Source organism: Zalophus californianus, chromosome 8, assembly GCF_009762305.2.
Source record: "Zalophus californianus isolate mZalCal1 chromosome 8, mZalCal1.pri.v2, whole genome shotgun sequence".
NCBI classification, from domain to species: domain Eukaryota; kingdom Metazoa; phylum Chordata; class Mammalia; order Carnivora; family Otariidae; genus Zalophus; species Zalophus californianus.
Window position 1 is genome coordinate 77,717,323 of NC_045602.1, and position 26,538 is coordinate 77,743,860.

Here is a 26,538-nt window from a genome sequence, read left to right on the forward strand (position 1 = left end):
TGCCATCATAACGGGGACCCCTTCTCCAACTCACCACCCAAGCTAGTTTTCGGAGGCACAGCCTTCCCACAAGAACAAGAAGGAATATGACAAGTTATGCTAAGTAGTTGACTTAACTCACTAAAGCAGAATTTGTTGATATTAACTACCAAGTGTGTATAAGACTTTTATTTTCAACTGTACAAAGGTTCTGAAGAGAAATCACCCTGTACGTGGTGCATATCTTAAGCCCCCTAAAGATACATTGGGGTTGGGTGGTGGGGTGGAGGCTTAGACAGACCACTGTTTTATTACCAATTTCTTCCAGGTCCCAGGCCAACCTCCCTTGCTTAGGTCTTTCAGCCTACCCCCAATACCTCCTTTCCAAACTTCTCTCTGCTAGCGTTACCTCTTTCCTCCCCTAACTGTGTCTGCAAACACCCAATGCCTACCTCAGGTTTCGAAAACTTTTCCTTTTCAGAATCTAGTTAATGACACTTTTAGGCCTGCTCTGTTTACCTTCCAATGTATCTTTCTGTGCTGATGCTCAAGGAAGGCTGTTATCCCAAGATCTTGGAGCACTCATTCTGCAGAGATTGAGAAACCTATCTACACACCCATCTGGTGAAGATTATCCATATATCATGATATACAACCTCCTCCAGTTTAAAAAAGAAAAAACTGATACACTAAGAATCTAGAGGAAGAGAACCACTAAGCTGAAAGCTAAAGCCAAACACCTTCTCCCACAAGCAGCTGGTATCCATCATGGGCTTTCACTTCGGAAGTACAACACTGGACAACCTGGTTAACCACAAGTAATACAGAATCATCTACTCTACGTTTTTACTCAGTGACTTTCACAACAACTTGTCTGATGCTGACCAGTGTAGGGACCCCAGGTTAGTAGTGTACCTCCACAAACCAAGACCCTGGCAACATTCCATTCCATTCTTGTTGTTGACTGAGAATTGCTTTAATATTGCTGCTGTAGCCAGTAAAGAAATGTCTCCAGGAGTGTGCTGCTTTGAACTAGAAGTAGGAAACATGAAACATCTTCCAGGAGTATCCTTTTAGGAAAAATTGTTCTTCTATTGAAATCAACATGGAATGGAATGCAAAATTTGCCTATATGATTAAACTAAAATGTAACAATCTTAAAGAAATGGCTACCTCTCTGGGGTTTGTCCTCAGACTTACTATGCCCCCCAAGGAATTGCTTAGAAAGGAGCATGAGGGTGTTAAGGGCAAGAGAAAGAGCTCCAGTCCAGGCACAGTTTCTTCTCCTAGGTGAAAGGGGCAGGAAGATGTAAATAGAGCCACAGGCCAAAACAAACAGCACAGAAAAAGAAACATTTTTTTTTTTAAGGTAGGAAGTATTATCTAAAGATATCAAGAACTAACATTTGAGTACTTATGTTAAGTGCCTAACAATTCTATTAAGCATGTGTATGCCCATTTTATAGCTGAGAAAAGTCCAGAATTAAATAATTTGTCCAATGGACACATACAGCTAGTAAATGATAAACCAGTATGCGAAGAAAAGTCAGCCATCTGCAAAGCCTTGACCTTGTCTATTTACAGGCACCAGACCCCTGTCAGAAACCAGCCAAATGGACGTGGTGCTCAGCCACTCTGGGTCCAGGCCCCAGAACTGTTGCCAGAGGAGGATGACGACCCTGAGTCTTCTCCCACAACAAGGACAAAGTGCTGAGTTCTTTGGCCAACTTCTTATTCATCTGCCATGCTGGGTACATCTAACTCACTTCCCCTCGGGGGCATGCCAGTGGCAGCAAAGCAAAACATAAGAAAGCAGCAGCAGAAGGCTTCATAAACAAATGTTACTGACTTCACTGTGTGGTCTAAAAACTGGCCCTATTGACCTTCAACTGTGCTCGGCCATATAAAAGCCTAGTTTGTTTTTAATGTGGGAGGGGGGTAATAAATCATGATTAAAATGTGCTTTACCATTCAGCACTATTATTTGTTTTGAGCCTTGACTTCTGGCTTAAATACTATAAAGAAATATTGTATTAAACAGCTATTTTAGAATTTCATCGATAATTATTTAGATCTATAAGGCATATGGGAGCCATAACACAAAAGACAGCTATGGAAGGAAAAGTGAATCACTTTTATCACTTAATCACTCTGAGCTGCTGTACATAAATTACTCAGTCAATATTAAGTATACATAACCCTTCCCACAGAACCTTGGGTAAAGGTCAAGGAGAAAAGCATGGGTCTGCAACACTGACATTTGTCAAAGAGCACTGAAACTGTTGACATGCGGGAGATGACACTGCTAAAGGCCTAATAGGAAAAGAACACACACAAGGACTTCCCAGCTGCTCCGCGTGATAAACTACAACAGAGCACAAGAAGTTAACTGTGACGGGAGGAGGGTGGGGTATTATACGATTTTAAGAGAAGAAAATATTGGAATACAAGGTAGGTTAACATGGGTTTAAAAATTACATTTGTGGCAACAATTCAACTTCACCAACTTGGGAAGTTTCTATAGATTGCCAGATACAATGGTCTGAAAAATTCTCAAATTACAACCTTGTGAAGTAATCCATAAAAATTAAGATCTGAATTATATCTGAAACTAAACTACCTCAAAATATTATGTATGATAGACAAACTATATACAGCACTTTTTAAAAAGGATAGAGATACAGTTTCATTGTTTCTAATAATATTTTTAATGTGTGTAGGTTGAGAAGAAAGTCCTTAATATATCATTTTTCTTCACTGTAACAAAAAAGAAAAATGAGGCAAAGGAGAAGGATGCTGAAAGCCATTTATCAGTGGCAGGCAGAATAACGTTCTCCCATTTTCAGACATCCTAATCTCAGGTCCCTGTGAATATGTTAGGTCATAAGGCAAAGGCGATTTCCTTAAGGTTACAGATGGAATTAAGGTTGCAATCAGCTGACTTTAAAATAACAAGATTACTCTGGATTATCCGGGTAGGCCTAATACCCTTAAAAGTGGAATAAGAAAACAGAAAAGGGAGGACCAGAGAGATGGCAGCATAAGAAACACTTGACCACCTGAATCTAACATAACACTGTATGTTAGGTGCACTGGAATTAAGATAAAATAAAATTAAAATTAAAACAAAAAAAAAAGAGAAAGAAACAAAGACTTAGCCAGATGTTGTTGGCTTTGAAGACAGAGCAAGGGGCTACAATACAAGCCAAGGAATGTGGGTGGCCTCTGGAAGCTTAAAAAGTCAAGCAAATAGATTTTCCCCAAGGGCCTCCAAAAAGGACACAGCTCTACCAACACCGTGATTTTAGCCCATGGGATCCACTTCTGATATCTACAAGTGTAAGATAAACTCGTATTGTTTTAAGCCACTAAGCTTATGGTTACTTATTAGAGCAGCAACAGGAAACTAATACACCATCCTATCTAATAATAATTACAAAAATGTTTTCTGTACCAAGAGATTCAGGAACACCTGAAAATAACAATGTTGGCTATAGTGGAGAATAATAACTAATACAGATGTCTGGACTTCTGCTTCTGGGCATGATGGAATAACAGGGACCATATGTACCCTTCCCACCGGAAACAACCAACCAATCAGACAAAATAAATGACCGTTTTCAGACCTTACATATCAGTCAATGAAGAACAACAAACCCTAAGAGATGGGAAACAAACAGGGTGAGCCATATGATTGCCCCAACTTACTACCTTGAGAGAGTAAGGCCACAGTGCAGGTAGGGGAAACTGTGATAGAGCCTGGTGGACTGTCTTAGTAGTTGAAACAGAGCTGAGAGTCTAAGGAAACCAAGGTAGTGAGAGTCCACAGGACAGAGTACCAGAAAGAAAAGCACTGCACAGAGAACCCTGGAGAATCACAGAGGGTCTCCACTGAGTACTCAGCAAAATCCTGATCAGCACACCCATACGAAGTAACTACCTAAGGATGGAAAAAAAAACATCCAAAAGGATTAGAAGGACCAGTGCCTGGTTCTCACACAGAGCCACTTACAGTGCCTATTCCCACCAGACAAACTGGAAAAACCCCAAATTCATGAGATTTCGGATACTCAGGTCTTGCCTTAGCTGTGGATAATAATTAGCACTGCTCCAGATCCACCTAGCAAATCTTAAAAACAAGACCCCAAAAAAGATCACACTGTTTCAAGTAACTTAATTGCATCTTAGAACAAAGCTCAAGAATTCAAAAGCTTGGGGCGCCTGGGTGGCTCAGTCGTTAAGCGTCTGCCTTTGGCTCAGGTCATGATCCCAGGGTCCTGAGATCGAGCCCCACATCGGGCTCCCTGCTCCACGGGAAGCCTGCTTCTCCCTCTCCCACTCCCCTGCTTGTGTTCCCGCTCTCGCTGTGTCTCTGTCAAATAAATAAAAATCTTAAAAAAAAAAAATTCAAAAGCTCTAGGAATTCAAAAATAGAGCACCCAACAAAGTAAAATTCACAACATCTGGCATTCAATTACAGATTACTAAGCAATGAGGTAAGAAAACATGAACCAATAGCAGGAGAATAATCAGTTGGAACCAACCTAGAATTGGCACAAAAGTTAGAACTAGCTAACAGTAAAAAAGGTTTTATAAATGTGTTCCATATATTCTAAAAGTAGAGAAATAAAAGATATAAATAAGGGGTGCCTGGGTGGCTCAGTCGTTAAGCGTCTGCCTTCTGCTCAGGTCATGATCCCAGGGTCCTGGGATCGAGCCCCACCGTGGGCTCCGTGCTCGGCGGGAAGCCTGCTTCTTCCTCTCCCACTCCCCCTGCTTGAGTTCCCTCTCTCACTGTGTCTCTCTCTGTCAAATAAATAAAATTAAAAAAAAATATATAGAAATAAGACTGAACTAACACTTCTAGAGATGAAAATCACAATGTGTGAGATGAAAAATACACAACAGAACCTATCCAAAATATAATACACAGAAAAAAAATGCAAAAACTGAATAGTATACTGAGTTGTGGAATCAACTTCAAGCTACCTAATACATGGATAACTAGAGTCCCAAAACTGAGGTTGGGGAGAGGAGGACAGGGAAAATATTTAAAAAAATAATAGCTGAAAATTTTCCAAACCAAATGAAAGCTATAAATACACAGATCCAAGAAACTCGATAAATCTTAAAATACAAGAAACATGAGAAAACTATACCAGGAAATATCAAATTGCTCAAAACAAGGGGCAAAGAAAAATCTTAAAAGCATCAAGGGAAAAAAGATATGTTACATAGAGAGAAACAAAGATAAAGATGACAACAAATTTCTCACGGGAAAGAATACAAGGGAGAAGACAATGGAAATAACATTTTTAAAGTACTAAAATAAAAACTTGTCAATCTATAATTCTATACCCAGCAAAAATATCTTTTAAAAGCAAAGACAAAATAAATACATTTTTCAGACATAAAAGCTGAAAGAATTCATACACACTACAAGAAATGTTTAAGGAAATCCTTCAGATAGAATTATGAGCATTAAAAAAAGGAATGAAAATCACTGGAAACGGTAACTAAATGTTAACTATATAAACTAAATGTAAATACTTAAACAAAAACCATAATGATGTATTGTGGGGCATAAACATACAAAATGAAAAACCTAACAGCAGCATAAAGGAGCAGAGAAAAAAATGTAAGTAAACTATTATATGTGATGACAACTAAAAAGCAGAGATTATCATATTGGGTAAAAGCCAGACAACTCTATAAGCATCATATTTTAAATATAAAAACACAAAAGACACAACTAGGTTAAAATTAAATAGATGAAAAAATATATACTATACTTACACTAGTCCAGAGAATGCTGGAGTGGCTAAATTAATTAATCTAAAGTAGCTTTCAGAGCAAAGAATATTATCAGGGATAAAGAGACCATTTTACAATGATAAAGTGATTAATCAAAAGAATAAAACAATTCTACACATTATACACCTAACAACAGAGCCTCAAAATACATGAAGCAAAAACTGATTAAATCATAAGGAAAAATAGATAAATACACAATATGGTCAGAGGTATTACTACTCCTCTCTCAATACTTGCTAGAACAAGTAGGCAGAAAGTCAGCAAGGAAATGGTAAACTTGAACAACACCAGTGACCAATCTATCTGACTGATATTTACAGAAAACTCCAACAGCAGCAGAATCCACATTCTGCTCAAATGCATGTAGAACACTTACCAAGATAAGCCCATAGTCTAGGCCATAAAACAAATCTCAAATTCAAAAGGAGTCAAATCATAAAAAGTACACTCTCTGACAAATGGCATTAAATTATAACTCAATAATAAAAAGATCCTTGGTAAATCCCCAAGGGCCTCAAAATCAAAGAGCTCAGTTCCCACCTTAAGAAACTAGAAAATGAAGAGCAAATTAAGCCCTAAGTAAGCAGAAGAAAGGAAATAATAAAAATCTTAGTGGAAATCAATAGAGATGGAAGAAGAAAAAAAACAACAACCAAAAGCTGTTTTTGAACAGAATATTAAAACTGATAAACCTTTGAAGAGATTGATAAAAAAAAAAAAAAGAAGACACAAATTACATTAGGAGTGAGAGAGGTGTCACCTCTACACATTTACAAATATTCAAAAGATACTAGAACATTATGAACAACCTTGTCAATAAATCTGACAACTTAAATGAACGAATTCTCTGAAAGACTTTAATTACCAAAGCTCACTCAGAAAGAGATAACTTGAATAGTCTTGCATCTTAAAAATTGACATTGTAGTTAAAAATCTCCCCACAAAGAAATTCCAGGCCCAGATGGCTTTAATTCTTAATTCTTATCACACATTACAGGAAAAATAATGCCAATTCTATATAGACTCTTCTAAAAAATTAAAAAGGAAAAACTACCCCTCAACTAATTCTATGAGGCCAGTATTACCCTAATACCAAAAGCAAATACATTATATGAAAACTTAACACTCTCCCTCCCTCATGACCACAGACATAAAAATTCTAAACAAAATTTTAGCAAAAATAAAAAATCCAATAATACAAGAATAATACATCATAATCAAGTAAGAAACTCAAGGTTGGTAACTTACCACATTAACAACCTAAAACAACAATAAAAACCCTCAACAGACACAGAAAAACCATTTGATAAATTCAACATCTATTCCTGTCAAAAACCCTCAACAAACCAGATGTAAAAGAGAACTTCCTCAACCTGAGGAAGGGTATCTATGAAAAATGTATAGCTAAAATCACATTTAATGTGAAAGACTCACTGCTTTCCCCCTAAGATTATGAACAAGACAGGAATGTTCACTCTTAACCATTCCTGTTGAACACTGTTCTAGAGGTTCTAGCCAGTACAATCAGGCAACAAAAATAAAATGCATCCAGACTGGAAAAGGGGAAATAAAACTGGCTTTATTTACAAACATAATTATCTACACAGAAAATACAATGGAATTTACAGTAAAGCTATTAGAACTAGTAAGTCAGTTTAGGAAGATTACAGAATACAAGATCAATATACAAATATCAATTCATTTCTATATATTAGCAATGAACAACAACTGAATTTTAAAAAAATACCATTTAGAATAGTATCAAAAATATGAAATACTGGGAGGCACCTGTGTGGCTCAGTAGGTTAAGCATCTGCCTTCAGCTCAGGTTATGATCTCAGCGTCCTGAGATGGAGCCCAACATCGGGCTCCCTGCTCAGTGGGGAGTCTGCTTCTCCCTCTCCCTCTGCTGCTCCCCCTGCTTGTGCTCTCTTGCTCGCACTCTCTCTCTCAAATAGATAAAATCTTTAAAAAATATATGAAATACTGGAGATAAATCTGACAGAAGATATAAAAGATTTTTATAGTGAAAACTACAAAATATTACTAAAAGAACGTAATGACCTAAATAGAGAAAAGGTCCCTCTTCAAAAGACCAAATATTAATATGTCCATTCTTCCCCAACTGATCTATACATTTAACACAATCCCATTAATATCCCAGCAGTCTTCGTTACAGAAATTGATAATAGGACTTGCAAATTCTTAAGGAAATGTGAAGGACCTAGAACAGGCAAGACAACTCTGAATAAGAACAAAGTTGGAGGACTAACACTGTTTCAGTAATTATTACAAAACTACAGTAGTCAAGACAGTGTGGTTCTGGCATCCAGATAGACAAATAGATTATTGGAACAAGAGACCTGATATAAACCAAAACATGCATAGGCAACTGACTTTCAACAAGTGCACTGACAATGCAATAGGAAAAGAACAGCCCTTTCAAAGAAATGGCACTAGAACTGGATATGCACATGCAAAAAAAAAAAAAAAAGAACTTGGATTCATACTTTGTTCCATATGTAAAAATAACTCAAAATGGAGCATAGATCTAAATGGAAAACCTAAAACTATAAAACTTCTAGAAGAGAACATAAGAGAAAATGATACCTTAAATGAGGCAAAGATTTAGATGCAATATCAACAACATGATCTATTAAAGAATAACTTGATAAATTGGAACTTAATTAAAAACTTCTCTTCAAAAGACATCTGTTAAGAGAATGAAAATACAAGCCACAGACTGGAGGAAGTCTTTGCAAACATGTATCTCCAGAGGACTTAGAGCCAGACTATATAGGAGTTCTCAAATCTCAATTAGAAAACAAATAATGCAATACAGACATGGGCAAAAGATTTGCGAGAGCCACTTTACCAAAAAAGATATATGGATGTCAAATAAGCACATGAAAGGATGCTCATTATCATTATTCACTGAGGAATAACTACTTTGGAAAACAAATTAGCCATTTAAGTTAAACATACACCCACCATATGATCCAGACTTTCCACTGGCAGGTATTTATGTAAGAGAAAAACATGTGCATACAAAGACTTGTCCATGAATGTCCACAGAAGCTCACCAAAGGTATTATCAAGCTTTTAAACTTTTGCCAGTCAGATAAGCGAGAAGTGGTAGCTTGTTTTTTTTTCCTTAGACAAAAAGGACATTTGTCAATTTTAAAAAAAACTTTTAAAATAACAGCTTTATTGAGATATAATTCACATACTATGGAATTTCCCATTTAAAATACACAATGCATAGTTTTTAGTGTATTCACAGAGTTGTTCAATCATCACCACTAATTCCAGAACATTTTCATCTGCCCAAAAAAGAAACCCCAAACCTTTTAGCGGCATTCCCTATTCCTTCCTCCCCTAGTCCTAAACTTTCTGTCTCTACTGATATACTTTCTGGCTCTAAGGATTTGCCTATTTTGGACATTTTTTTTGTGGTCATACATGGTCTTTTGTGACTGGCTTCATTCACTTAGCAAGTTTTCAAGGTTTATTTGTATTTATAGTCTGCATCCATACTTTATTCTCTCTTATGGCTGAACAATATTCCATTTTATTATCCATTCATGAGTTGATGGGACATTTAAGTTATTCCTACTTTTTGGCTATTATGAAAAATACTTCTATGAACATTCCTATATGAGTTTTGTGTGCACATATGTTTTCATTTCTTTTGGGAACAGACCCAAGACAACTGCTGTAACATACAGTAACTCTATACTTGGCATTTTGAGGAACTGCCAGCCTGTTTACGAAACTGCACCATCATATATTCTCAATAGCAATGTACAACACTTTAATTTTTTTACATCTTCACCAATACTTGTTACTACCTGTCATTTTTATTACAAGTGTATTGGTGGGTGTGAAATGGTATCTCATTTTGGTTTTGATTTGTATTTCTCTGATGGCTAATGATACTGGCCATCTTTTCATGTGCGTATTGTTTGGAGAAATGCCCATTCAGATCCTTTGTCCATTTTTAATTGGGTTTTTTCTACTGAGTTGTAAGAGTTCTTTATATGTTCTAGATACATGTTCCATATCAGGTATGTAATTTACAAACATCTTCACCCATTCCCTTTCTTGACATTGTCCTTTGAAACACAAAATTTTTTCACTTTGATGACGTCCAATTTATTTTTTCTTTCACTGTGTTTTTGGTGTCTTATCTACCAGGGAAACTAAAGTACAGACTCAATATTTTGGACAGGCTAAATAACGGCTCCTCAAGATGTCCACATCCCAATCCTCAGAATGTGTGAATGTTACTTTATATGGCAAATGGAATTTTGTGGATATGATTATGCTAAGGATTTGTGATGGGAGGATCATCTTGGATTATCTACAGGAGTCCAGTATAATCATATTGGTCTTTACAAGAGGGAAGCAGATCAGAGGATCAGAAGGCAATGTGACAATTAAAGAAAGAAGCTGGAATAAATGAAGCAAGACAGTAGAGTGATATGAGGAAAGGGCCATGAGCCAAGGAATGCAGGCAGCCTCTAGAAGCCCACAAAGGAGAGGAAAAAAATTCTCCACTTATGCATCTAGAAGGAACACACACCTGCCAACATCTTGATTTTAGAATTCTGCCTTCAGAACTGTAAGAAAATAAATTTGCAGTTTTAGGACACTGAAATCGTAGTAACCTGCTGCAGCAGCAATAGGAAATTAATACAGGGTGCAAGGTTTTAATTGGGGGACTGGCCATATAGGCACTCTCTGCCTCATACATTCCAGACTCCCTGAAGGAAAGCAGGTATGTAGCATAAACCACATGGACTTAGGATCTACTTACAGAATTTCTGTTCTATTCCACTTATTTGTCTATGTAATACCAATACCTTACATTTTCCAAGTATATAATGGCTTTACAGCATATGTTTTAACTAAGTGCTTGTGCTACTTACACCTCATAAGTTTTTTTTCAGCATTTTCCCAGCATTCCTACATGTATATTTTTCCATATACACTTTAACATCAACTTTTCTAACTCTATAAAAAGTTGTGTTGGTATTTTTTAATTGCATCTGTGTCAAATTAATGTTAACATAGGGAGAACTGACATCTTTATGATGTTGAGTTCTCCTATCCAAGTGCAAGGAATGTCTTTCCAATATTCAAATCTACTTCTCTGGCTTCAAGAATGTGTTAAAGTTTTCCTCAGATTCTGCACATTTCTTGTTATTCTTAAAACTACTTTCTGTTGTTGCTATTACTATTGATAACTTTTTGGCAATGTCTGAAATATTTCAAAAGCTTTTAAAAGAGTTTGGTAAAAAGGAGGAAACGAAGAAAGAAAGAGAAAAAATAAAACAGTAAATAAAATGCACACATCATCTAGAGGGAGCAAATGTGTGAATGTGAGAGTAGCCTGTTAGCAGTTAGCAGCCTAAGTTCAATGGGCATCATGGACAGGTTTTCTAGAGGGAACACAGATGTGGGTTAATTCACTGTGAGATTTCAGGGGAAGGATTTTAAGATAATTGCTGCTGTAATGCAAACAGCCAAAATCAGCAGCTTAAAGTAAAAACCATAAGAAAATTTCATTTGATACAGCATTAACATCTATCCCTAATAACTCTTAAGACTAAGACTCTTAAAAATGTAAGAAATTTTCTATTATCAAAAACATCTAATTTCAACCAACTGCCACAATCATACTTCACAATGAGACACTGAAGAAGTATTTCCCTATAAAGATGAAAAAAGATAAGGCCTGCTTTTATTTAATGGTGTTCTAATACTCTAGCCAATGCGACAATACATGTAAACATACATGTTAATATTAATGAATAAGCTGTTATTCAATCATTTGGGGCCTACAAAAATGGCAATTTCAAATGGTTCAATTTAATGTGTGTGTGTTTGTGTGTGAAAGGAAAATAGAAAATATTAAAAAAGATGTCAACAAGTTCCAAATTTGTCTAATATTTTAATGCAATCCTAATCAAAAAGCAAATAGAGGAGTGGCTGGATGGCACAGTCAGTTAAGCGTCTGCCTTTGGCTCAGGTAATAATCCCAGGGTCCTGGGATCAAGCCCAGCATCAGGCTCCCTGCTCAGTGGGGAGTCCGCTTCTCCCTCTCCTGCAGCCCCTCCCACTGCTTGTGCTCTCTCTCTGTCAAATAAATAAAATCTTTTTTTAAAAAAGCAAATAGAAATTTTATATTTTCTTCAAAATGATTTTAGGGTTTGTAGAGAATAAAAACAAGACAGACAAGAAAATGTTTTTGGAAGAACAGCAATTTAGGGGGAAGGAATGACCTGCCAAACCAGCTAATAAAATGGACAAATGAATAAAATAAAATAAAAATAAGACAAAGATGGAATACTTAAATTTAAAACAAAAATACACATCAGTTAGGGAAAAAACAGAAAATCAAGTAACTCATCCAAGTATATGATAGAATTTGCATGAAAAGGACATATTGTGTATAAATAAGTGGTGTTAAGGCAACTAACAATTTGAGAAAAATAGATTCCTACCAGATACCAAGAGACTGATGAATTAAAGGTTTTCATTTACAAATAGAATCATAGAGAAAAAATATTGAATATATTTTATGCATAGGGCTTTTTACACATAACAACAAAGGCAGAAACCCATAAAGGAAAAGAGTGACAGACGTGGCCAATAAATTTTAAAATAATGATATAAAAAGAAAATTGAAATGTAGAAAATTGAAATGCAAATGGAAATTTGGAAAAATGAAATCCTTAATTGTTCACTTAAGTCAAAAAGAAAAATCCAAACCCCAAGAGAAAAACTGACAAAAAATACAAAAGAAATACAAATGGCTAGCAAATGTATAACAGTATTCGGTCTTACTAGTAATTTTTTTAATGTGTCAGGCACTGTGTTGAGAGCTTTTTACCCACCACCTCAGTAAATCTTTGCAACAACTCAATGAGAAAGATGCTGTTATTATCCCTAACCCCATGGATAATGAAACTTCGACACAAAGTGGTCAATCACACTTACCAAAGTCACACAGCCAGAAAGCAGAAGATGACCCGAGACCAGAGCCACACTGTGAGTCACTATTTCCACTTCCCAATATTACCTCTTAGAGTCCTAGGCAAGGCCATGAGTTATGTCACTGACTGAGGTAACTCACAAAGCAGTTCAGATATGTTCTTCCTCCTCCAATTCCTTGCCATATACAGAATGGTGGTGTCCGGAATTCTTTCTTCGTGGACACACATTTTGACTTAGGTCCATATGCACAATACTACCTAGGATCACTCAGAATCTCCCGAGGTTATGAGTCTCAGAATACCAGCTAGAGCTCTTGACCCCTCCTCTCTGAACCTGAGGTACTTCTTACACCTGACTGTCTCATCACTCAGTGGTAGGAAACCGTGGTTAAGAAACAGTAGCAATTTTTAAAACAATTAAAACAAAGTGACAGCTCTTCTTGCCAGATTGGTGAGGACTTAAAAGAAGAGTAACAGCCAATGAGGGAAAGCAGGCACCCTCATAAAATATTGTTGAAATGTGAACTGATAGTTTTTTTCAAAGGCCATGTGGCAAATATCTATTTTTCAAATGGAGAGCAGGGGGAGAAAAAGCAAGAGAAGGAACAGAGACTAGAAAATTGATGACTGATGTTCGTTTTTTTTTTTTTATTTTTATTTATCTATTTGAGAGAGAGAGCCAGAGTGTGTGCGAGAGGGAGAGAGAGAAACTGAAGCAGACTCTGCACTGAGCGCAGAGCCTGATGCAAGGCTCGATCCCACAACCGCGGTATCAGGACCTGAGCTGAAACCAAGAGTCGGACACTTAACCAACAGAGCCACTCAGGTGCCCTGGTTCTTTGTACTTGATTATAGAAATTGTTTTCCATTTACTCATCCATATTTTATAACTTGTTTCATTTTTACAATCAACATGAATTTTTTGCGAAAGTGAAAAAAGTTTTTCCAAAACTGACCTCCAAACTGTATGCATAGGAGGACTTATTATATGTTATATTGTCTCATTTTACTGGAGATTAGAATCATGTATTATACTATCACAAGCAAGCACCCCCCAGGAGTACTGACAGCCACAGAGGAACTGTAACCAAGAACTGATCTGAAGAGTTAAGGAAGGACTGGAACCCCACATAGGGCTAATGTGAGGATTAAATGAGATAAGGTATGCAAAGCAATTACACAGTGCTTGCACAAAGAAAGTTACGTGATAAACATTAGCCATCGTCATTAATTATAGGCATTACCAATTAGAGGCAATAGCTGCAAACATACTATAGTCCCAAAATGGTGAAAAATCAAACTTGTGTAAGTACTACCATTTCAAAAATACCTTTTCTTCATTCTGGTTCATCTTTAATTGGTTATGGTTCACTGCTTCTCCTACCGAGACAGGACTGAAGGTGTTCAAACACTTAAAATGCTCGGTCCAGGAAGAACATGACCCAGTCCTTACCCTCCAAAAGCTCATGCTCCTATACGAACACAAATAAACCCAAATGCAGCTGGGAAGGAACTGACAACATTCAGAAATTTTCTATTTACAAGAATCTCTAAGATCCTATTAAAATTCAATCTAACTCCAGCCTCCTTCTTTCTTGCATTTTCTTCTCTTCAACATGAGTCTCAAGTAACCTTTTTTCACATCCAGACAGAACCCAAGAGAAGCCCCCAGTATGGTGAGATAAACCTTTAAATATGAAATAATTCACCTACATGTGAAAGATCTGAAAAGAGAAATTGACTCCTGGTAGTGCTAACCACTACTTCATTCCCTATTTGCAAATCAAGAAGCAATACTTCAGATGAAGTCACCAATTCACCAAGCATTTCTTAAAGTGATCCAGTCTGAAAAGCACACTGCCCTCTCTTATGCACTGCTCTACCAAATAACTTTTGGAATGACAAACTTTATTTATAAAGAGCCTTGAGACAAGGCTTAAGTTCTAGACACACCTTTCCACTGTAAATAATTCCCTAGAAAATCTTCTGCTTCCAACTTAATCATTCCCAAAAAAAGAATATCCAGGTAGGGCCCTTGCCATACCATGATACAAACTGCTAATTAATTTGTATCAGTAGAGCCCTCTTGAGCTATTTCTCAAACTTTACTGCTGCGACAGTTTTTTACTATCACATGTTTTGATCCAAATGTAATACTATAACTATATAAAAGAGAATTAGCTAAGAAACAAAGTTATACCATCATAACATTTTACAATCGTAACTGATTTAGAAAATAGTCACAAATTTCTTAGAACTTAAGAAGACTTAAAATATGTTTCAGTTTATAGGTAAGCAATCTAAGGAAATACTTTAAGCATGTAGAATATTTTGTTTCAAATACAGAGCATGTTTCTTTTCTCAAACACTACAAGTTCACAACACTTAGTCATACAATAATTGAGATAATTTGTTAAAAAATGCAGGTTTGATTTATAGTAGCATAAAAAATAAAATACCTAAGAATAAATATAATAACCAAGAGAAGAAAGGCTTGTACACATTGAAAACTACAAAACACTGCTGAAAGAAATTAAAGACAACACAAATAAATGGAATGACATCCCATGTTCAGGAACTGGAAGACAATACTGTTTAGATGTCCAAACTACCCAAAGCAATTTACAGATTCCATGCAATCCCTATCAAACAACAAGAGCATTTTTTGCATAAACAGAAAAAACATCCTAAAATCCATATGGGATTTCAAGGGACCCCAAACAGCCAAAACAAACTCTGAGGATTTACACTTCCTGATTTTGAAACATGTAACAAAGCTACAGTAACGGAAAGTGTGGTACCTGCATTAAGAGACAAACAGACCAATGGAACAGAGAGCCCAGAAATAAATTCTCATATATCTGATCATCATACAAGGGTTCCAAGACCACTCACTGGGGAAAGGACATCTCTTCAACAAATGGTGCTGGGAAAACAGGGTATTCACAAGCAAAAGAATGAATGTGGACACTCATACAAAAATTAACTGTAAACAGATTAAAGAATAAAATGAAAGATCTAAAACTAAAATTCCTAGAGAAAACAGGGGAAAAGCTTCATGACATCGAATTTGACAATGTTTTCTCGGGAAGGACATTAAAAGTGCAGGCAACAAAAGCAAAAACAGACAAATGGGACTGCATCAGACTTAAAAACTTCTGTGTATCAAAGGTTACAATCAAAAGAGTAAAAGGGCAACCTATGGAATGGGAGAAAAGTATCTGCAAATCATCCATCTGATGAGGAGTTAATAACCAGTATATATAAAGAACTCCTGCAACTCAACAACAGAAATAACCCAATTTAAAAGTGGTCAAAGGACTTGAATAGATACTTCTCAAAAAAAAAAAAAAAATATATATATATGAATGGCCAACAAGCCTATAAAAAGATGCTCAATATCACTTACAAGAATGCAAATGAAAACCACAATGAGATATAACGTTACATTCATTAGGATAGCCACCATAAACAAACAAACAAAAACAGAAGATAAGTAACAGAAGATAACAAGAATGTGGGGAAACTGAACGTTTGTGAACTGTTGGTAGAATTGTAAAATGGTGTAGCTACTATGGAAAATAGTATGGCAGTTGCTTAAGAAATTAAAAATAGGACTACCATATGACCCAGTAATCCCACTTGTGGGTATATATCCCAAAAGAATTAAAAGCAGGATCTCAAAGAGACATTTGCACACCCATGTCCATAGCAGAATTATTTACAATAGCCAAGAAGTCAAAGCAATCCAAATGTCCATTGGTGAGTAAATGGATAAATGAAATGGGGAAAAATGGTATATAAATACAGCAGAATATTATTGAGCCTTAAAAAGGAACGAAATCCTGTCACATGCTACAATATGATGAACCTTCAGGACATTATGCTAAGTGAAATAAGCCAGCGACAAAAAGACCCTGCATGATTCCACTTATATGAGGTATCTAAAATATTCAAATTCATAAAAACAGAAAGTAGAATGATGGGGCTGGAGCAGGGGAGAGAGATGGAGAGTTGCTGTTCAAAAGACATGGATAGAGTTTCAGTTGTACAATATTAAAAAGTTCTGGAGATCTGTTCCACAACAATGTGAATACACTTAATACTACTGGACAGTACTCTTAAGATGGTTAAGATGGTAAATTTTATGTTATGTGTTTTTTTACAATTATATAGAAACAAACAAATAAAGCAGGTTTGACACTTAATCGTGACAGACATGTCAAGGATCCTCTTAGACTTTAGGCATTTTTCAGACCTTTGCTCTAAGTGCTCTATGTAACAAAATGAATCAGACAAAGAGTTATGGCTTTCTAAAAATCTTTCTAAGGCAATCACACAGGAATGAAAGAAAAACTGATCTAGTGCTATGAATGAAACTAATGACCACCTAACACAAAAATGCCTTCATAAGAATGAACAAAGTATTAGAAATGAACTTCTTTGGGAGCTCCTGGACCTCTAATGGAAGTCTCGAAGAGATTTTCCCATTGTCAAAAGCTGATGCCACCACCAGCCTTCGGATTATCTCCAGTTCCTTTTAATCAGGGCTAGTTTCTGAGAATACTCCTCATGTCTAGGCTAACTTGTCATACCAATCTAGAATTAAGGAATGTTCACAGATTTTAGTCTTAATCTTGACCTGAGAATCTATCAGGTACTTAAATCATTCAGAACAGAGTCAGTAGCTTTCATTACCCAGTATCTGCTCCCTAGATTATCTATTCATGGGTTTCCTTGGTTTCCCTTTAAGAATGTACATGATCCAGAATGGCCTGTGATCATTTTAATGGTTAATGATATGGATGATATGGATGTTTACATCTGGTTAAAAAAAAAAAGGGCACTTCAGTGGAATACTTAATACACTGCCTCTGCAGGAACTGGCAGTTCTGCTCTTTCTCCAACTGGTATATATCAAAATCTACTACCTTAAGTACTCATCCAGGATTATATAGCTGGTTCTAGGAACAGACGGCTTGGGATGAACATGGCTCAACTACCTACCAACTCTGTTACCTTCAGAATACTACTTAATTTCTCTGTGCCTGTTTTATGATCTATAAATTGATGTATAACAGAATCTGAAACCTTAAAATCCCAAAGTTACAAAAGTGTGGTTTACATAAGTGTATATCGCTCAGTTACAAGGAAAAGCAACATGCAGAGAAGAAAAAAGTGGTGTCACCCTATGTCTTATTATAGCAGAATTCCTAATGACACCAGCAACCAAGGTCCAAGTTTCACCTGTACTCTTGACTCTCCGCCCAGTCTCCGTATAAGGGGGAAGGATAAGGTCATTTTAGGTAAACCTTCTTTTAAAACTGAATGCCTGCTATGTACATACACAGCTGTTGACCAAGGTTCAAAAATTCCAATCTGGGTGAAGAAATGTCACCCATAAAATTTTAAGTTGCTAAATGTGTCAGAATGAGTCACAAAGACAATGCAAACAGAAATGGAGAAAGTCCGGAGGTGAGAGCCCACTGCAATGCCTCCGGGCTGGAGGCCATGGGAGAGCTGACCAAGATGGGGAACAGACACTGACACCACTTGCTAAGGGGTCAAAAACAAGACCAATGTGGCAGAGAATAATCACAGCATTAATAAAAACTGGGAAACCAGGATGGTGTGAGATAATTCTGACCTGGACATGCGCAGTGCCTGTGGGTGGCTGCACACACATGTGAAGGAAGACATCCCACGGGCGACTAGAAAGCAGTGACTGACGACTAAGGCAGGATGATAACCAAGAAGCACAAAGTCATGGAAATGAAAGGAGAAAAGTTCCAAGAAGCAGCTATCAACAGTGTCTGATGCTGCTTAAAACAGATAGTGAGGAAAAATTCAGCCCCAGAAAAAAGGCCTCTCCATCTGCCAAGGCCGGTCAGAAAGCTCAAGCCACGTGTAGATGAAAAAGTTTCTAAAATATCAAGCACTCAGCAATGATTTAATTTTTCCCCAAGAGTAGTTTGGCTTATTACTACTCCGGATGATAACAAATTAGATGATTTTACATCTACTCTCAAAGCTGATCTTTTTTGGCAAGAGTCTATGAGGACCCACTGAAAGGATTATAAAGAGAAGGAAAATAGTCATTAACAAGAGAAAGAGAGGACACACTTTTTCCAACTACAGGATTCCAAAGCTTCTGGCAGTAGCAAACAGCTTTTAGTAAAAGTAAGCCAACAAAAGTTCATTAGTGAAGCAGCTTTAACAAAGTAACGTTCTACTTACTAGGCTCAAATTAAAGAGTAGCCATTCTACCACCATACAAAAGATTAAAACTCACTCTTAAGAAAATCACTTCTAAAAATATTTTTACATTACAAATAATTTGATTAGAAAAAAAATACCACTCCTAATCAATCCGACCATCCTAAGACAAATCCCCTAATTACATTTTAATCTCTTTTCTTGTGGCCTTTATTACTAAGTATTTTGTTCATATGCTTTGTAGATAAAACATTTTTGGACCTTCCTCCTGTGTCTGTCACAAATACAAACTTAAAAACAAAAATTTCTACACAAAACTAAAGTATCCTGGGTGGCTCAGATGGTTAAGCGTCTGCCTTCAGCTCAGGTCATGATCCCAAGGTCCTGGGATCGACCCCCACATCGGGGGAGCCTGCTTCTCCCTCTCCCTCTGCCTGCCACTCCCCCTGCTTGTACTCTCTGTCAAATAAAAAACAAAAAAATCTTAAAAGAAAAAAAAATGTATCCAGCAAACAAGTTTAAAAGTCCTAATAAAGAGTATCAAACTTTGCCTTACCATTAATAGCCAATTAATAATACATGTGACATTGAAATTTGTCACAGATTAAAACAACCATATTCCTGGAAATTTATCCAAGTTTATTATCTACTAGATACATAAAATGTAGCTTTTTATTTATAATAAATTAAAAGACAACCATGCCTTCCAAAAACCCATTTGACAGTGAAACTTTATTACCTGATATAAGATGCTCTTTTAAAAAGCTCCTATTTGCTGGCCACAATGGGCAAATTAATAAATCAAAATACTACTGGGGCGCCTGGGTGGCTCAGTCGGTTAGACATCCGACTCTGGGTTTTGGCTTAGGTCTTGATCTCAGGGTCGTGTCATCAAGTCCCGCATTGGGCTCGGTGCTTAGTGGAGTCGGCTTGCCTCTCTCCTGCTCCTCTCTCTCTCAAATAAATATCTTTTTAAAAAAATCAAAATTTTTTTATAAAAATTTAATATATAATTTTTATTTAATATAAAAATAAAAAACTAAAAATTATATGTTTAACATACATACACATATTTTCATACATATTTTTATATTTTTACTACACATATCTATTTTCACTATGCTCAATATCTAGATCTTAGCTTCAAGAAAAATTTTGACACCAATCCAGAATAAGTGAGTTATCTGTAGTAATCATAGTAACTTCTTCCTCTCCCAACTCTTTCAAAATCCTTACAAACTGTAGAGCACAGCCAAAATATTCTGAAAGGTCCCTTTTCTCTGAAATAATTATACACCCCCACTGATCAGTAAAATTGGATGTTAAGATACAGGAATGTTAAAACATCCAGGATGTTAAGGCAAGGAATGGCTCATGCTTCTTACTTAAGGAAATGAACATCTAGTCCAAACATAAAAAACTGCATTAGATAATGCACTTAGCTATTTCTGCTGTTTTTCTTCAAGAGACAGTGAGTTTTATTCTGTTGTGAAGATTTTCTAGTGAAATTCTGCTACAACTGACGAAAAATATACAAAATACAAAATACCCAGAGAACCATCATTAATATTGCAGGAAAATTTTAACTTTGAAAAATCACCAGTTTATTCTACTAGAATAAACACAAAAAAATCCTCAGGGTATAAATTGACAAACTGAACTCAGCTACCTTCAGAAATCTGCCCAGCCTTCCTGAAAAAACTCAACAGCACATTTTTAGGGCAAATGCTGTATTTGTGACCTATCAGATGCCAAACTCAGGGTATCACCATCATGTAAAAATCAATCTCATTTCTTCTACTAACTCAAACAAAAACAATACTATAGTTTTATCAGCAAGAAGGCTGAAAGCACAGGCCATTTTTGGAGCAACCTTCACAGAATACTTGATTAGAACCAGACTGTATCGATGATGGGCAGAGGCTTATGTTCTATATTAGTATAATTACCATAAATATCTTGACTCGCTGGTTTGTACATTCAAACTGTTCGTACGGACACAACATGGGCCACAAAAGCTGTTTGATTCTGCCAGGACCACTGACTGATTCAGCCACATCTTTTCATACTTTACACCCTGGCAAGAAATTCTCCCAGCTGAGCCTTACACTTATGGGTATTAGAAATATTCACTAAAACTTATAAACTAAACAAATAGGAAATTAGCAAATATAATTTTAGGCTGACATTTCTCAGACAAGGGATTTGTTAACTATACCCAGAAAATTAGCATATATATGGCTGTGGGGGGGGGGAAGCAGCAGAAGGATAATATAACCTTAATGTTTTATGAGACTCAATCATTATTTTATTTCCCTGTGCTAATGGCCCATGAAGACAGTCATTCGCTCAAACAAATGTTAAGTCCCTACTGTGTGCCTGGCGCTGTATAAGGTTAAGAACAGAGAAGCAAGGACACAATACCTGCCAAGAACTACCTGGAACAAAAGGAGACATGCCCATTAAATTATTGTACTGTTTCAGCTTTATTGGACATCAACTACATGCCAGACCATACTGGACACTAGGGACACACAATAGTAACAATCATCTAACTGCAGAGCTGTAACCAATCAATGAACTATGACAGTAACAGTCCTGACTAGTCCTAAAGCAGCAATATTTTATTCTGGAAATAATCTTGCCTCTGTCAATTAATTCTTTCAATAGATGGTAATTCTCTGAATAATTTCCACCTATGTTAATCCAGACTACGGTTGCTTACAGAGTTAAATGAGAGAATGGAATGTTTTGAACAGTAGAGAGAAACACATTTGTACTTTAATTTGGTTTGCATTTAGCTATTGCCTTCAATAACGATAACAAGTGACTTAAATCATAAAGCAGAACACCAACCGGAAAGTTACCGCGGCAAGACATTATTTTCTTGTAGTGGCAGTTTAGTGGAAAGTGGAAGCTAAACTAACAAGTTCTGCTTAGCTTTTTAAAAACCATTCACTTCTGGTGATTTCTTTGTGAAAGCTCTGTGACCACTCATTTCCCTAGGCTCAAAAACCGGTAGCGCCGACACAACTACAGATTTGGTCCTCTAGGTTACAAAATAATTTTTAACCCTGTAGAAGTACCAGTTTTACATTAGTATCATTCGATACTAATGATTTTTTTTTAAATAGGGGTCAGTTCTTAACTAAATTACAATAAAGGTTTGCAAACTAGAAACAGTATTTGTTTTTAAATTCTGCCACATTAAAGATGACACCCAATCTTAAAATAAATTAAAAATGTAAACAGACTTCCAATAGCTTACCAGAGAATTAAACAGAATTGTATTATATATACCGAACTGCTAGCTAAACAACCAATACTGCAAAGCGATAAAGGAGAGAGAAGCTGAAGAAACAAGATTCCTCTTCAAGAAATGTTTGAACAAATTCAAAGTAAAATTTTGTAAGCTATGTTTTGAACCCTTTCCACCAGTCTTGCTATTTTTACTACATTTTCTATGTGCACGCCGTTATCAAAACCACAACCAAAGGGGGGAAAGTGTCCTAAAATTTTAGTATTAACAGCAATCAAGTCTAAAAATATGCCCCTCCTACACAGTGAGCCAAGTGGCAAGAAGATACGAGAACTCAGGAAGTTTTGAAAAGGCAGTGACAGCAGTCAAGAGGAAAGACAAGGGGAAGGAATCACGGAGAACAAGAAAAACTCCGTGCAGCCAACGCCGCGAGTTGGCACTGGAACTGCAAGTTCCCGGCTCGGGACGGGACTCGACCGAGCAACTTTGCGCCGGACGGAGCTGCGCGCTCGGCCAACCTCCGAGCCCGGAGCCGCAGCCCTTCCTCCCCGCTCGCAGCCCGGCGGCCGCCTCCGCGAGGGCGCGCTGACAGCCGCGGGGCCGGGCCTGGGAGATGCCGGCCGGCTGACACCCACCTTCCTTCTCCGCCCGCGCCGCGGCCACTACGAGGGTCATCACCAGGTGCAGCGCTCCCAGTAGGCCGGCGGCCGCACTCCGCGGGCCCCCGCCGCGGCTGGCCGCGGGCTCCACACCGGCCCCTGCGGACGTGGAGGCGGCGGCGGCTCCTGCTGCTCCTCCTCCAGCCCGCTTCCCCATCCCTGCCGGCCGGGGGCCGCCGCGCTCCAAGTCCGGCGCGGCCCTTCTCGGCGAGGCGGCGGCAGCGGCGGCGCGGGAGCCGTGGTCCAGGCTTTGGACGCGGCGCCGGGGGCGAGAGCGGTTCCGGGCCCAGGGCTGGGGCTCCGGGCGTGGGTCCGGGTCCGTGCGTGCGTGTGAGCAGGAGTGTCAGTCACGGCCTCGGCCTTGGCATCGCCTACGAAGAGTCGAAGCGGAGAGGCCACGGGTCAAGCACGGCGGGCGGCCATACTGGAAACGGGCACGGGCCGCGGGCTCTGGGCGCTGGCCTGCGAGGGGCGGGGCGCGGCCCTGGGCACCGCCCCCGCCGTACCGTCACCTAGTGGGCCAGCAGGTCAGTCTGTCTGCCCCGGAGTCTGTGGGTCCGAATTTCTTGTCCCGCTCTCGGAGGCCCACGGCTTCACCGGCCGGACAGGATGCGGGCAGTACAACCCCAGCCTGTCACCGCTGTCCCGCGAAGGAGGAGGAGGGAGGCAGGCCCGGGCCCAGCCGCCAGGACTTATGATGGCGGTTCACGCTTCGCAGAGGCAGTGACGGCAATCACGTGGAGACAAGGAGGCCTTGCCGCGCAGCCGCCTTGGGGTGTGGGCGGGGCCGGGAGGTACATTGGGGCACTAGGGGTGGTTCGCCCGCTGCTCCAAGGCGGGAACTAACCACTTGCGTCTCTGGTACTGCAATGCGAGAGCCATCCAGAGGACTGGGTGCGCGTCCGGACCTCGAGGCCCAGCGCGGAAAATCCATTCCAGTGACTCCTCCGCGTCTCACTTCCACCTTTCGGGCCGCCTGAGAATACTCCTGGCCTGATTCAGTTCCTGGCGCTTCCTTGAGGACTGGGACCCACTCCGTTCATCGTTATATCCTCAAGACACACTACCCAGAAGCGCTTAATGGAATCATCTTGCTCTTGGAATTGTGCCTGCTTTGCTGCGGGAAAATCCTTTGCTGTGTGTATATAAAGCAGCAGTGACCCTGGACGGGGAGGGCCGATCGTTCTTTAGAAAGTGCCCAGTGGACATGCTGGCTTTGACCGTCTTGGAAATTCTTAAGACGTTTTATACAGCTAGTGCCTGCAAGGCCCAAATCAAACGCCTTCTTTAGTATCCTTCAGGAAGCCTTCTTCTGCCTCTTTCCAAGGAAAATAAGATTTCAGAAAGGCTTACAAAAGAAACTCAAAGTGCTACCCTATGCAGTAGTCTTCTTTGTCAAGCAAGCACTTAAGTTTTTTATTTATAAATTAATATATTTTTAATAGCCTTACCCTAATGATTTTGAAAAGCAATTGTCTTTTCCTGAATATTAGTGTTAAAATTGAATAATCAGATTTTGTTCTCCATGTAATGTAGGAATAATTATCTCCAAGTTGGATTTTTTGTATTTGTGTATGTAAGGAAAGAGATTTCTAGAAGGCTTTTAACTTGCTAAAGAAATCAAGCCCAAGGAAAAGTAACTGAGTGCCTTAGCTGGGTCAAAGAGTACTTTCCAATGTGCAGCACAAAGAGTTGGCAACCCTCCCCCCATCACCAGGTTCAGGGCAGACAAGTCTCTCTGACTATGAAATGCTCAGGTTCTCTTACACAGGAATCAACTACATCCCCTGACTAGCCTGAGGCTCAAGAGCCACATGGGAAATAACTTGCATATGTCTGTAATTGGAGCTTAGACATATACAGACACGTTTGATCAGAGGCCAATTTCCCATGAAGCTAGTGAAGCTTAAGTTTTAGGGCTCCTCTCCTGCATAAGTTCCTTCCAAGGCCTTCCACCTAACTGTGTATTTATAAAGCTTTAATCTTGTTCTTAATGGGCACTCCCCAATGGTTGTAGAAGCTTTTAGAGCCTGCTGTATCTGAACCTTCCCTGTACCTAATGGACTTTGGGAGCCAGAGGGGTGATAATGGAAGTCTGTTTCCCAGAAAGGAAAAGGAGACTGCTGGGAGAATAATAATAAAAGAAGAAGGACTTACTAGACAGCTCGGTAAACTGTTGAGCAGCTGGGGTTGAGCCACCATCACCCCATTATCCCCTCTCCCCCAACACTTGTGTTCCTCGGGAAGGAGAGAACTAGGAGTTAAAACAGAAGAAATGATCACCGAGGACCCTTCTGAAGTTCTTGATTAGCTCCAGACCTCCCTTCTCCCCTTTGGGGAATTAGAGAGACCTGGGCATTTGGCAGGTGGAGGCAGGCTCTTCAGCTGGCAAAATGAGGGAAAACCTGCTAAACCAGCGGTTCTCAAAGTGCTAGAGCAGCAGCGTCTGCATGACCTGGGAGCTTGAGATCCAGCGATCCGTTTTAACAAGCCACCTGAGTGATTCTAGTACATGCTCAAGTTTGAAAACTGTTGATGTAAGCCAGGAACTATAGGTTGTTGGGACTTCTCATCTTCTACTTGCTTTGCTCTCTAGCCAGATTAGTAAGCTTCTATTAGAAGCAGAGTTAAAAGGAACGCAGATGAATTTGGGCTTAAATCCCAGCCCTGCCTTTACTAGCTATATGATGATAGGCAAATTGCTCAACTTTTCTGGCCTCACTTTCCTTTTATGTAAAATGATACCTAATAAATTTGGGAAGATGAAGCAAGATATGTTTGTAAACGTATAGACTATGCCTGGCACAGAGTAGGAGATTATCAGGGGTAGCTATTGAGTACTTATTTTTTCAAAACGCCATATTAGGCACAGTGACAGTTTCAAAGATCATTGATTGATTTATACTCCCACTTCACTCGCAAAATATTTGAAGAGGCTTACAAGAATACTTGCATTTAGTAAAAATACATTTGAATTAAAATTGGGGACCAAGAGGAGGAAACACTGTTGGAAGTCCCATGGCTCTACCTCCCTGGCTCCCTAGTTGACTGCATGTGGTCTCCTGGTGTTGGACGCTATGCTTTTTCAAGTCCCAACTTCAAGTCACTAGCCAGACCTTGCTGTGTCTATTGCTGATCCCACCCCAGCATCTCATAGATGTCTGAAACTCACATGAACTGAGCGCCCCCAGCTTGCTTTATCCACAGCTTTTCCCATCTCCAGAGCAACTCCGACTATCCAGTTGCATAGGCCATAAACCTAAGAGTTATTCTTTACTCGTCTCTGCGTATATCCAGAATCTAGCCATTTCTCACCACCTTCATGGCACACTCTGGTATGAGTCGCATCATCTTCTGCCAGGAATTCTGCAAGAACTTTGTAACAGTTTCCCCTGTTTCCAGCTACTTTTACAGTGAAAAGTTTTCACTCACAGCACCTGCCTAACGGAAGGCTGTGTTATACTTCAACGGGTTCAAGCCAACTGAAGCTGATAAAGGACTGTGAACTTCGAGTGACCCCTAGACCAGACCCTTATTAGACCTGACTGAAGACTTGTTCCTGTCCAGTGAACAAAGAGCCTTGTTTTATCCAACGCTGTTCTTTCCTACC

The 26,538-nt window shown here is 38.7% G+C and overlaps 1 protein-coding gene across 1 annotated transcript in view; it reads right to left on the reverse strand.

The window, feature by feature from the left end:
- TMEM131 (transmembrane protein 131) overlaps positions 1 to 23,217 on the reverse strand; it is a 228,844-nt gene extending 205,627 nt beyond the window's left edge. Inside the window, exon 1 of the mRNA XM_027621084.2 lies at positions 22,905 to 23,217. Within this exon, the coding sequence (XP_027476885.1) occupies positions 22,905 to 23,085 (181 nt within the window). The 5' untranslated portion in view covers positions 23,086 to 23,217. The remainder of the gene's footprint in view (positions 1 to 22,904) is intronic.
- Between the last annotated feature and the right edge of the window lie 3,321 nt (positions 23,218 to 26,538).